General features: G+C 33.9%; 1 protein-coding gene across 4 annotated transcripts in view; it reads left to right on the top strand.

Annotated features, from left to right (window-relative positions):
- Positions 1 to 14,779, top strand: part of LOC129217384 (annexin A7-like) — a 40,113-nt gene that overhangs the window by 5,520 nt on the left and 19,814 nt on the right. For 2 of the 4 annotated variants that reach the window (XM_054851677.1, XM_054851679.1), the window contains exon 2: positions 10,223 to 10,292. In XM_054851677.1, the coding sequence (XP_054707652.1) occupies positions 10,223 to 10,292 (70 nt within the window). Of the gene's footprint in view, positions 1 to 10,222; positions 10,299 to 14,779 lie in introns of all 4 variants that reach the window. The other 2 variants (XM_054851676.1, XM_054851678.1) reach the window with 1 other exon arrangement.

The raw sequence follows: 14,779 nt of genomic DNA, 5'->3' as shown, positions 1-14,779 counted from the left end.
GATATTGAACGTATGGATTGGCCAGCACGATTTCCGGATCTCAATCCCATCGAGCATGTATGGGATTTTCTAGGCAGACGCTTGGCAGCTCGTACCTTACCACCAGTAACGATTCGGGAGTTTCGATTGACGCTGCAAGACGAATGGGCAGCAATGCCTCAACAACTCAACTCATTGACACCTTCATTCTCAACATGGGCAGACACTGTGAAACCTACCTAGCAGTCGGGGGAGATCATATCCCCTACTAAAGACCGGATGTTTCTTGCTGGACACCCATCACAGGGATGTTTCGGCCTTCAGTCGCATTGCGCTCCATGCTACTTTTTCAATAAAGCTTCTTTTTATCCCTCTGATTTCTCTTTTAGTAAGTGTTGCTTACATTACAAATGTCCTTACGTATTGGGGATCTTACGGTATTAAATGTGTTGATTTGGAAAGCTTTTGTACAAAGTTATATTGAAAAAACCGTCTCGTCCTTAATTTTTGCACACCAGTGTATATTTGACTTTCAGGGGAGTCGCAATTTTTCAGTCTCTCCACGCAGCCGCGATTGTTGAAAACAGAATTTGTTGTTTGAAATGCTTGCGAGAGTATCTAATCAGTATAGCTTTTTTTAAATATAATATATAAACTATGTCTTCATTGTTTAGGTCTATAAAAGCTTGGAGGGCCCTAGGCCCTGAGTGCTCCTTTTAGACGGCACCCTTTCATGCTTCAGGAGGGGCCATTTCCCTCATCTCCCCTCCCCTGTATCCATGCCTGATTACCGGTTCTGTCATAAATTTTTCAACCAAATGAAGCATGTGTGTAAAGAGTAGATATTAATGGACAATAAACCAACACAATGTTCCCTAACAATCTATTTTTCATAAACTATGCTATGCTGTCGGGAAATCGGCACTTACTTTGCTAATTGAACATTTAAAATTTAGCACATTTATTTGACTTATTATAAGTTAACTTTTGAGAAATTCTTCAGGAATTTTGCTTTACTAAAAGAACTTTATGATGCGGCCTGCGGCCGCCCCTTACTTTGGCCGCCCTTGTGCGGTGCACACTCTGCACACCTGCTAGGATCTACTCTGCTTAAAGGGCAACATTCGGCGAAAGGGAAAAATATGAAATTTTGTTTTCATTCATATTACTTCGTTTTCAAAAGGTATATCATGAATTTCAGAGCTCTTTAAAATCAGGCGCTTGAAACTGATCTTTTTGCAACAATTTTCTAAAGAAGTCTTTTATTCTTGAAGTTTAATTTTTGAAACTGAAAATTTACCTTTTCAAGTACTATGTATAAAGTATGTAGGATCAGTTAGGGTAAAAGGAAACACAACTGATGTGAATAAAATATGACAACGTATATAAAGTACAAATTCAAAATGAAAAAAGGTTAAAAAACCAGCAAACAGCAGTTTCGGCACTCTAAAATACAAGTGCCATCATCAGTGCAATTAAAAACGAAGACAGGTTCAACCCGACTAAAACACAGTCGAGGCGAACATTGGAATGAGAGACGAGTTGTAAAAGGTATGAGAGCAGTACCGGAAACGATGACGTCAAGGTTACGTCAGAACTACAGAGGACAGTTGCACTCAGGAGAAAACGTCACGGACAAAAAATAAATCAAATAACAGACTTCCAAACATTAGGAAAAGGGGGAGTGCTAGACAAATCATTGACGATTAAATTAGCATTTTTCCATATGTAATATGACTCCCAAAAATCTAAATCATGAATGGACGAACACTCGTGAATAACTTTGGCGGAAGAAAAAATAAAATTATGGCCACAAGACCAACAATGTTGAGCAATAGAGGAGCGTTTGAGATCCTGTTTTTTGACGTAATTTTCGTGTTCTTTTATCCGGAATTTGAGGGATCGTCGAGTCTGCCCAATGTAGGCCAATTTGCACTGGCAGGAAACACTATAAATGCCCCATTTGTCAAGGTTCTGAACAGGGTGTTTAAGCTGTGAAAATTTTAATTTATTAACAGGAGAAAAAGTGACGGAAAAATGAAACTTTTTTAAGATTTTGGCAATTTGTAGACTGATTTTAGGAAAAAAGGGTAAGACAACGGAACTCGAATAGTTCACAGGAGCAAGTGTTTGATTTTTGTTAGCTGAGCTACAGAGCTTCTTATAAATGGTATCAATAATATCTGATGTGAATCCCCGATCAACCGCAATACCTCGTAGGTAATTCAGTTCTGATGAAAGTAAATTGGAATTTGAACAAATGGCTAAAGCACGGTAAATAAAAGATCTGAAAGCAGCCAATTTTTGTTTAGGAGGGTGAACGGATAACTTGTGGGGGGGGGGGAAGAGAAACAGCAAAGGGTTTACGGAAAACAGTAGTTGTAAATATATTGTTATGACGAGTGATGGACACATCAAGAAAAGAAATATGATTTCCAGATTCCAATTCAACAGTAAATTGAATATGTGGGTCAATAGTATTTAGGATGGATAAAAGGTTATCAAGGTCACTGACCGACGAGTCCAAAAGCACAAAAATGTCGTCAACGTACCTGACGTAAAAATCAAATTGTATAATTTTAAATAATTTAAGTACGAAATAGTGCATGTACAAATCACTTAGAATTGGACTCAAAGGGTTGCTCATAGCAAGACCTTCAGTCATACGGAAAAAATTACCGTCGAAAACAAACGTGTTTAGTTTTAAGCAAGAACGTGTTAAATTGCATAATTCATTGATCTCAAAATCGGAAAAGTGATGTTCAGTTAATCTCATTTTAAGGCAGTCTAACGCACCTTCAACAGGCACGTTAGTGAAGAGTGATTTCACATCAAAAGAGGCCATTCTATGGTTATTTAGCTGAAAAATTCGAAGTTTGCGAACAAAGTCAAGAGAGTTCCGAACAGTAAAACAATTGCTGGAAAGAAGAGGTGAAAAAACGGAAACTAAAAATTTGGCCAATTTGTAAGAAGCACTACCAATGTTAGAAACAATGGGACGGAGAGGAATGAGTGGTTTATGCACTTTAGGCAAAGCGTAGAATCTGGAACATTGTGCAACAGAAGGAATCAAGCGTTTTTTGTGAAAATCTGGAATCAACGGAGATGACTTAATGGCGTTACTGATAGTTTTTAATTCTTTACCACAAGGATCTTGTTTGATTTTTTCATATGGCCCGTCTAAAATCAAGTTATTGCATTTGTTGATATAATCTTTTTTGTTTAGAACAACAATTTGGCCCCCCTTATCAGCGTTTGTAATGACTAAATCAGAGTTAGCACATAAATCTCTTACGGTACGAGTTACATTATATAGCTTGTTGTTATGGAACTGTGAATTGAAGTTGATGTTGTTAGAAATGAGATGACGGATTGAATCCTTCTGTGTGGAAGTTAAAGCACTAAATTTCAAGGCCTTTTCGACCGGAGCAATTAAAAGAGGAAACAACGGTTTAGATGGGGCCGCAAAATTACTATTGAATTTTAAAGCATTAACTTGAACAGAATTTAAGGAAACATCTGAAAGATTGACGACAGCATTAACATTAACTTTTGGTAAGTTATAAGTTGTAAGATTAGAAGAAACTTTACATAAACTGGTTAACTTTTTATTAAGTACTGATTTGTGTTTGTTTGAATAAAAAGCAGCTCTCTGCCAAGACCTCCTGTCAAAAAATTCAAAATGACGACTGGAATTAGCAACACGTAAGTGTAAATCAAAAAGCTCCTGCTCAATCATTGCAACTTTGTGTCGCGTATCTTGGATGACAGCTCTTAACAGAGCCAATTTAAAGTTGAACAAAGTTTTATCAATTCTCGTTGACCGAGATAAATTGCACTCAAGTGAAATAAAATTAGGAATAACTCGTCTCCTTTTACATTCACACAAAAAGGATAAATGATCTAAAAATTTAAATTTCTTAACCCGTACGTTACAAAACCTATTAATGTCAGACATGATTAAAATCAAGGACAGAAACAAACAGAAGAAAGAAATGGAAAAATGGAATCCACTTACGACCAAAAGCCCGTTGAAGCTAGTGAATACATAAAAAGTAGTCGAAAACTTTGTACTGCATAGTGAATAAAATATGACAACGTATATAAAGTACAAATTCAAAATGAAAAAAGGTTAAAAAAAACCGCAAACAGCTGGTTTTTTAACCTTTCATCGTTTCGGTACTGCTCTCATACCTTTTACAACTCGTCTCTCATTCCAATGTTCGCCTCGACTGTGTTTTAGTCGGGTTGAACTTGTCTTCGTTTTTAATTGCACTGATGATGGCACTTGTATTTTAGAGTGCCGAAACTGCTGTTTGCTGGTTTTTTAACCTTTTTTCATTTTGAATTTGTACTTTATATACGTTGTCATATTTTATTCACTATGCAGTACAAAGTTTTTCGACTACTTTTTATGTAACAACTGATGTGTTTCAGCTTTAAACCTTTCTGTTTCTTTTGCATAATTTTAGAGATAAAATTTGGTGCATTGCGTCTAAGGCTTCACTCTCTTACAGTATCGGGTATGAAAATTTTAACTTTATAACTGTTACTGTTTGTTACTCATTGTATGACTGTACTTCAGCTTGTTTCCTTTGACACCAGAGACTAGGGAGTAAATGGAAGCACCTCATTCTTTCCCTATGAAGTTGATGCTGGTAGATGTTCACAATATAAGCAATCAGTGTGGAAGTTTAGGAAGTTCTACACCAACAGTACTGAATCTTACTGCCCGTAGGTAGCTTTCAACTCGCTGAATCGTCCAACTGCTTTTTTAAATCATTCCTAAAAAAAATAGTTTGAATTCTGAAATTTTGAGTTTATATTATGTGTTTCGCAACCACGAGTTGCGACAGGGCCCTACTCATATGAGTTATTGTTTCTAGAAACGGCTCCTGTGCTCCCAAGCCAGCCCCTCCCCCTGAGCATTTACATGTGTATAGTTGTGTGTGTAAAGGCATGTGTGCATGTGTGTGAAGGCATGTGTGTATGTGTGTAAAGCATGTGTGTATGTGTGTAAAGACATGTGTGCATGTGTGTGAAGGCATGTGTGAGAGTGCGAGCGTGCATATGTGTAGGACATGGACGCCACCGACCAGGAGAAGCGGGTTCCGGGGTACAGAGCTCAGGACCGCGGAGCCACACCTGCAGAGGACGGTGGGCGGTGGTGTTGCAGAGGCCCCTGGTCCAAGCTGAAAAAGGAACCAGAACTCAAAGACGGTCAAGTGAGAACAATAAGCAATCGTGATTAAAAAAAAAAAAAATGTGCGATGAATTTACGTAAAATACGCACAGGATCTGATTTAGATATGGGGGGAGGGGTCTAAGGCTAAACTTTTTTTGGGAAACCCCCCCCCCCCTTTTAGTCAAAACTTACGATGTTGTCCAATGGACCACGGCCTAGCTGGTTATTCAGTAATCATACCATGATTACACAAAAGTGTAATTTAAATCAAAATTAAAACTTCCAAATAAATAAATAAATATATACGCAAATAAAAAAAATGGAAGAATGAATAACTTCGTTGTTTCCGTTTATCGCAGAGTTCACAATTACTGAAATTGATGGAAGCAAGCTGCACATCAAAAATATCTGGGTAGGTAAAATTCATAACTAAATGTTTTTAGTAACTTTACTCATGATAAGTAAAACTAGTTGAAACTTACTGTTGTTTGTAGACTTATTGGAGAGGAAAATATAGGATCACTAAACTTTAAATTTCAACTTTTTTCACTATTTCATCTTCAAACAACGATGACATCTACAAAGTTGTTTGGAAACTCTCAGAATGTCTTCTGTACGTAACCATGTCTTCACTCACCACCAATTTAGTTTCAGAAATTACCAGAAGCGTGGGAAGACTTTGTTTCCATTTACCTCATGTTTCCTTTTAACCTTACTATTCTATCATTATACAGTGAAATTCCGTGACAACGAATACCAATATAGAAATATGTGCCTAAAAAAACAAAATTTGCGGCCCCTTGAAGATATTTTACTGTATATATATATATATATATATATATATATATATATATATATATATACGTATGTATCGGGTGTTCCGTTTAACCTGCAAGACCTTTATTTTCGCAACTGTTAGTCCTAGATGAATACTTCCAATTGCAAAAATGTTTAAAATCAGATGCGGAGTTAAGATATTGAAAGTTTGAAGTGAAAATATAAATAAGACAAAAAACACAAAACTTGACTTTTATACGGACTCCAGGTCCTGTAACTTATATTTAGGGAAATGATCTCCATTGAAAAATAGTTCCAACACAAAAAGTTTGATATTAGTACGATCACTATTCACCGAGATAGAAAACGCAGCGTTTTGTGATTTACACCACTTTTCACTCGCCGTCAATAACACCTTTTAGGGGAAAATATAGTGGTTAACAAGTGCTTAAAATTATATGTGTGCATAGAGTGTGGTTTTTCAAATAGTTCGAGGTTTTGTAGTGCGTTTTTGCGTATCACTGCATAACATTTGCATTTATTTTTGAATAGCAATGAAAAATATGAATACCTTGTTTTACTTACTTTGGCGACCTGTCATTCTTCTCAAAGGGCGATAAGTTCCAATCTCATCTTCTGTATGGCCCCTTAAAACTTAGAACTGAAATATCTCCTTGAGTGTTGGTTGCACAAATGTCGAGTATTTTGTGTCAGTAATAGTTTTCAATGGAGATTATTTCTCTAAATATTACACAGGCCAACAAAAAATTTTTTTCTTTGGTGCCCAGAGTTTGAGAACTGATTTTAGATATGCTTGGGGCTCTGAATCGAAATATGAATTTAGTTTTTTCTCTAGCAGCTCTACTTTTTTAAATAAATGCTGCTGTTTTACCCAACATGTGCAGTTTTATCTCCATTTTGCGCACTTCTAAAGCAAGTGTAGGCTTCTTAAACAAGGATTGCTTCTGGCATATTTACCCTATTGTCAGCCTGCACCCTGCAGTCTAGTAACTTAAAGGAAAATTCACCAGATGTAGTAAAAATTTGACAAATTTAGTAATAACGTTTCAACAAAGGTCAATTTGTAAGTTCTTGGCTTGCATATATTCGCTTCTTGCGATGTGTGATGAGCTGGATCTTTGAATACAGTATTTTTCAGGGCCTGATTAATATAGCGGGTGACCCGAAATAAACATTTTTTGTAGGGTCCTCTGAAATCAAACCTCATAAACATAAACATTAATATGGAACCACCATTTCAAGGCCATTGAGGTGTTTTTCCACTCGTTCAAAATATTTGTTGGGAGGCAGAGTATCCCACACTTAAGTACACGTCAAAAAGGTAAATAAATAAAGGAGAAAACTTAAGAAAATGAAAGAAAATTAAGGTAAAGTTTTCTTAAGTAAGACTACTACAATTTTAGTCATTTTGAGGCTCTTAAAAATTAGAGCCTAATTGTACTGTTTGGTAATCAATCTCTTATTATTTGTACAATACAATAAGAATAAAAAATCCCCGTTTTGTGTTTTATTTGATCTATGGATGTAGCTTCAACCTGTTTTATGTATGTTTAAATGTTATATCTTAGAAATTAGAACTTCTAAGCAAAAAACTTCCCGAAAACCCCAGCACCAAAATCACTCTTGCCCTGTGTTAGTTAGGGGACCTAGGGCCTGCATAAAAAGTTAATTTTTGTATTCTTTGACTCATTTTTATTTTCGCTTCAAACTTTCAATATCTTAACTCTGCATCTGATTTTGAACATTTTTGCAATTGGAAGTATGCATCTAGGACTAACGGTTGCGAAAATAAAGGTCTTGCAGGCTAAAACGGAACACCCTGTATATATGTATTATATATTGTGTAAAATGTTGCAAAGTGTAATACCGTCTGAGTTGCACTAGTAAAATCATTATGTGGACAGGTGAAAGAACTTTTATTTACAGTGAGGATCATTCACTTTCCTGTTCCTCTAAAAAGCACCAGGAGCAAGTTCAATCTTCCCCTTGGCAGCCATTTGTCAAACTTCAAACCGTCACTGGGTGAAAGTGTGAATAAGTATTCTACTTTTTCACAACATATAGCTCCTTTTTTTCCTTTTACCTACGTTTTAACGACATAGTGCTAAGCGGATATAGTTTCAGAAGAAAACAAAACAGGTTGCCATGGAGATAAATATCGGCTCCACTGACAAGGGAAATCGTTCTATTAAATCGGAAGTAGGATAGGCTTATGAACAGTATGTTGTCAAATAGGTTAGTTTTTTTAATATTAGAATGGGTTACTGAAGTAATTAGATCACATGACATCGAACGTTGAAAGGGAAAGTATAGGCGCTTTTTGTGATTTTCTTTTTTTAGGTATCATGATAAGAAAAAATGGCTTTTAAAAATGTTTTCCATTATATAATTGGAGTGATAACTATTGACCTTTTTCCTTGCAATGACCTTACTGTCCATTTTCAAATTTAGGCTACATGTTATCATGATAATAATAATAATAATATTTTCTGTATTGCTTGTTGCACTGGTTTTTTTCGTAAAATATGTTTTTTTTTTTTTTTGCTCAATGAAGTGAAAGGTGAGCTAAGAGTATCAGAATACATTTCAGTTATCTAGTGGTGTAAGCAGAATTTTATAAAAGTTAGAGGGGGGGGGGATCAGGGTTGGATCCAGACAATCATTTTGGGTGGTATGGTGAATGACTAATGCATTATATGGGGGGAGTGACTAATGAAATTAAAACGAGAAAGTTAAAGAAATGAAGAATATCGTTTAAGAATATGTGAAATGACAAAATGGAAGTTATATAAGAGCTTTTCCGGCACAAAAAAACATACACACAAGTATTCTTGATCCATTATCTAATTCAAAAAACTTTTGAATCGCTTGAGAACTCGTGAGCTAATTTTAGGTCGTTTTGATACTTATTGATCCTTTTTCCTTGTGAAGAAGAAAGGTTTCAATAGCAGGAGAGCATTTTTATTACTATACCTCGTACTGGACGTAACGAAATAAACAAGGGGAATAATTATAACGAAACTTGGAATTGTAGATAAAACTTGAGAGTAAATAATAGGTTGTGTCCCTCCCCCCCCCAAAAAAAACGAAAGTCGGTTTTTCAAGTCGCACACCCTTTTACATTTTTCCTTTCAGGTCATGACAATTGTGGAAAAAGTTTCATACAATTTGAACAACAGCAACCCGTACCGACTTGCGCCTGAAAGTGTGGGCGCAAATCAGCACGGATTGCCATTGTTCAAATTATATGAAACTTATTTCACAATTGTTTTGACCTAAAAGGAAAAATATAAGAGGGTGTGCGACTTGATAAACCGACTTTCGTTTTTTTTTTTTTTTTTTTTGGGACACCCTAATAAATAGGAATGCATTCGTTAGTTTATAAAGTTGTTTAATATTTATGCATAGAAAGGGATGTTTTTTAGGTTAGCCCCCGAAACTTTGTTCTAAAAACAGAATTTTAGACTATCTTTGGTAATATTGAGGAGAAGGGAGGTTCGGATAATCTTCTCTGGAACATTTCATGATTGAAGTATTTAAAACACAGTCGTTGGCCATCTTTGGTAGAGTCAAGGAAAGGGTACTCTCTCTCAGTTACTTTTCAATACTGGTGCTCCAAAAATGCAATTTTAGATGATCTGCAATGATGTTGTGGAAAATCGAGGGCTTGCTTCCGGAAAACTTTTGGAATTTCAAGTCTTAAAAATGCGGATGCAGGCCATCTTTGATGACGTTATGAAAAGGCACGGGTTGTTCAGAACTCCCCCTCAGAAATGTTTCAAAGCTGAAGTTCCATAAAGGTAATTTTAAACGTTTTTTTCTGTGATGATAGCGACAGAAGAGGTTTTATAGCCTCCTCCGGAAATATTTAGAAACTGAAGTCTTAAAAACGTGATCGTAGACAGCAATTTTTTGAAATTGAAGCTCTAAAAACCTAGCTATATCTCTTCTTGTATTACAGCTTTGTTCGCTGTATAAAATGTTACCGTTGGTAACACCACATTGGTTCCTTTGCGTCAATGACTGCCCGGCACAGCGCCCTCTGCAACTTTCACATGGCGTGTTGGGGCACACAATATATTGCGAATGCTTTTATATTCGTCTCCTCAAAATCCCTTCAAAATTTGACCAGATATTTTCCGATCACCCTGTGTTCTTAAGTTCTATATGTTTTTGTGAAATCATCAAACTAAATAATCATGCATCATTGAATTATTTTGAACTGTATGTTAAATTAACTGCAAAAGTGAACTTTTTTAGGGAACTATAACACCAGCTGAAAATTTCAATGCGGAACGAGCTGCTGCCAAACTTCGGAAAGCAATGAAAGGTATAGGTGGGTAAACAAATACTTAATTGGCTAAAAAATATGTAAATTTTGTTTTAAATTTTTATTTTATGACAATAGTTTGTAAAATACTACTAATATTAAATATTTATAATAATAATAATTATAAATATGTAAAATATGATTGTGTAAAATAGAAGTTACAAAATTTGACCTCGACCAAAGTTCGTCGAGTAAGCAGTAAGAGTAAAATTTTTACTATTTTACGGATTTGAACAGAAAATTTAAAGTGTCTAAGGAGCAGTAAAGGAAGGTGGGACAAAGTAAAACAGTTAAGATAATTTGCCTTTTTAAAAATGAACAAACTGGTAATTTGTTTTTAAAACTACAGTATATAAAGAAACAACAATGTATTTTTTCCCCTAAAATTTGCATGAAATATTTTTTATTTTTGGAAAAAAATCGGTACCTTAAATTAAAAAAAAAAAGTAAAGAAAAATGTTCACTTTTTTTTGTATCGTGCAAAGTAAAAACTATCCTATGTTCTCTAGCGATATATTTTCCATTTTTCCAATGAAATATTTTCCATTTGATTATTAATTTTTTTTTTCATCAGCTGAATGAATAAATAAAGGCATGAATGAATAAATAAATACGTAATGGAACACAAAACGAATAAATAATTAAACTAATGTATGAGAAAAAAATAAGAGAGTGAATAAAATAGGGAATAAGTATGAAAATCAGAGAATGAATTAATAGATAAATAAATTGATATGAAAGAATAAATAAACGAATTAATGTATGAATGCGTAAGTGATTTAACTAATGAATGAATTAGTAAAGGAAAGAATTTTACTTTGCCCCATTCATTTCTCTCCACTTGCAGTTAAAAAATTGCATTAAACATTTAACATCAAAACGTGCCTAATATTAAATAAATTATTACTGCACGGGATATCAGTAGGTTTCAGTCAATACTTAAAATGTTAATAACAAATGGGGAAGGTAGGGGAGGAATGATACTTTTTTACAGTAATTTTTTAAGCTTAAAAATATTTTTTGAAGAAATTTGTCATGTTTCTTATGAAGTCACCTTTTATTAAAATTTAAAAAACCCAACAAAGTCAAAAAATAATCATTTAAAAGAAATCATCTCAATTATTCTGAATTTTTACATTTGTATCAAACCTCCCCATTGCTGGGATGGATTCATACTCTTGCCAGAGAGGTGTGATAGAATGCTACATAAATAGGAAAAACATTGTAGACAGTTCAATTTAATGCTTCATGCAACTCTTAGCATTGCTCTAAAAATATTTAGAAAATCACATATGGATGTATGATTTAAAAAGATTTTATTACAAAAAAAGAAAAAGTAGTTACACATTTAAAAATAATACAAATCCCCCCTCTTTTTTTCAGAAAAATGCGTAATGATACTTTATTTGTATGGAAAATCCTAACATATTTTCACTCACATTAAAGTATTTTTGCAAAAGACGGGTCAGCACTTCTATTCGTGTTGATAGATAACATTGAGTGAATTTAGTGTTTTTACAATTTGCTCCTCTTCAACTATAGAACTATTTTCCCTTAAAATTGCTTTTTAGTTGTTATATAACTGTATAAGATAGGCAATTTTTTCAAATTACATGAGAAATAAATGTTATTAGAAATTTTGTTTACTTTTAAATCGGGTATTTTTTTATATTTTGTAATCTACTAAATTTTTTGTTGAATAAATATACATCAGAAAACATAAGTTTTAATGATTCAAAACTAAAACTCCATTTTCAGAAACGTTTAATATAAACTACTAATCTGTATTTATCAATATATCTGTATGCAAACAGAGTATAATATAGATATGTATAGAATTTTACAATTTAAAACATTATTTTAATACTACTGTATCATTTCTCTCCACTATTTATGCTTCCTTCCTCTCTATACTGTCTTATTCAAATTTTCCACTTTTTGTTTTATTTCTGTAGCAAAACTAACCTTTATAAAAATAACTTTCATAATGTACATTATGTATGAAGAAAAAACAATAGCTCCACAAATCTTAAATTTTCAATCAAATAGATATTTGTAATAAATAAAGTTTATCACATGCATTAGAGTGATTTCTAGCGCCATTTGTTGAGAAAATTGTCAATGTATCAATCCTCCCTATGCATCAAACCTCGCCTTTTTCATCATTTCATTCTTGCAAAATATATTTTTTCCTTTTGTTCTTTACTCCGAACAAATGTCAGACTACATACGGCTCGATATTTGTCCAAATCACTATTCTTAGCAATAATAACAGAAAGCAGAGAGGGTAGGTTGTTTTCCGAGCATTGAGACTCCGCTGACTGAAAAACAACTTTTACAGAGTCCCCCCCCCCCCCCCCGCCCCCCCCTTTTGTTTTGGTAACTAGCATTCACTTCGATGTTGGCAACTCAAACTGGCACTGAAAAACAAATAGAACGAAATTTTTCTCTAACTCCATCTGAAGTGTGTGTGTGTGTTATTGAAAAAAAATAAGGTTATTTTCTTTCTTTCCTTTTTTTTCTTGCTTTATGTAACGAATAGATCTCAGTGTTGCCGTTAGTAGATAGCGAGTAACGTGAGCCATTGCTTATACGTTTTTTTTTTCAAAATTGAATCGAATTATAATTTATTGCAGATGATAACAGTTTCCACGTCTTATTGATTATTTTTCTTGTCTTCGCTTCATTTCATATTAGCAAAAATACCCGGCGTTGCCTGAGTCAGTAATAATTGTAAGAAATAGTCGCTACTTTCTTTCGTTTTCTGTTTTAACTGAAAGAACTCAAAACACATCGCTTTAACGTGATTAAAAATCGAGCTTCTTCCTTACCCATAAAAGTAAAATAGCAATAAATATAAAAAACGAACGAATATTCATTTAGAAACGAAAGCACGAATTTAAGCATGTAAAAATTTGAAGAAGTTCGAAAATGTGAACTAACAAAAACAAAGATCACTAAAGAAATCGTACGCATTATTTAATTAAATAGTACACACACACAAAAGAAAAAAGCTCTCTACTATGTTTCTTTAAGGGTGCGAAAAGTAGAGTTTCCAAATGTTTCAATGACTTTAAACTCATGTTTATTCCGGAGAAGCCTTGATTTAAAATTTTCATTATGATTACTTTTAATATTAATGTTGTTAGGCAATGAAATTTTCTAACAATGGGTTTTATAATCGCAACTCCAGAGCTCGAATACGCTACCTTGCGGTGGTTACCAATACTAAAGAAAAAGGTAAAACATTCCATTCCACGTGTTTTCTTTGGGGTAAATTACAGGCTTCAAGCAGTTTGTGGTGTAATGTAATTTCAGAAGAATAGAAAAGAAAGCTTCCTACAAACACGATGAAAAATTACTGTCATTCACTAAGCGTCAAAGCAAGTTATAAGTTACGGCATTTGTTTGCTTTACCTTTTTCATCCGCCATTAGACAGTGGCTGCTGCGCCCTCTATAGTTTATTGGAGTTGCGAATTTAATCATTTAATGGGGAAATTACATGAAATTTACTGTTTTCCACTGAAGTTTTTCCCGGACATCCGGACAGAAGTAGCCTTTTATGTATAAAGAAAAAATGGTTAAAATCCGTCCAGTAGTTTTGAAGTTTACCCCGGACATCCGGACAGAAGTAGCCCTTTATGTATAAAGATGAGGGTACAATTCCTAAAAAAGCAGTAAATGTCATGCTTGCTCCAAAGAGGCCTTGATTCAAAATTTACATTATGATTACTTTTAATATTGATGTTGTAAGGCAACGAATTTTTGAAACAATGGGTTTAATCTTTAATCATTTAGTGTGGAAATTACATGACATTTACTGTTTTCGATCACGACGTTTTAAACTAAGTTTTTTAGCAATAAATTATAGCCTAAGTTGTTCCCAGATAATGTAGCTATCTATGGTGAAAAAATGGTTAAAATTCGTCCAGTAGTTTTGAAGTTTACCCCGGACATCCGGACAGAAGTAGCCTTTTATCTATAAAGATTATTATTATTAAAATATTAAAAATTGTTGTTATCAATATTACTATTTTATTATTATTATTTTTTTACTCTCAGAATTCTTTTCGCATCTATAGATTTTTTTTTTCAATGAAATGAGATCTTATTAATTCCACAGCACAAATTATTCAACCTTGTTATTGAATTGGTAATAAATGTCCTTTTGAACGAATACAATGAATTATAATCTGAGTTAATTAATCGTAATCAGTGTCTAATATAGCACACTTTACACTGAACTATAGCTTTAGAAGTAATGGCTAAATATTTGTCCAAATCTCTGTTTCTTGCATATGAAATAGCGAGAAGAGGTTGTTTTCTTAGCACTGAGATTCTACTGACTGAGAAACAACTTTTACAGAGTTTTTTTTGTAATGCTATCCATTTCGGAAATGGCGACTTAAACTAACGTTGAAAGATAAATAGAATGACATAATACTCAACAGTTTATAGAAGATAAATTTATAATTGATATGAGATG

The sequence above is a fragment of the Uloborus diversus genome, chromosome 2 (genome assembly GCF_026930045.1).
Source record: "Uloborus diversus isolate 005 chromosome 2, Udiv.v.3.1, whole genome shotgun sequence".
NCBI lineage: Eukaryota > Metazoa > Arthropoda > Arachnida > Araneae > Uloboridae > Uloborus > Uloborus diversus.
This window is presented reverse-complemented; position numbering and strand designations above follow the sequence as displayed.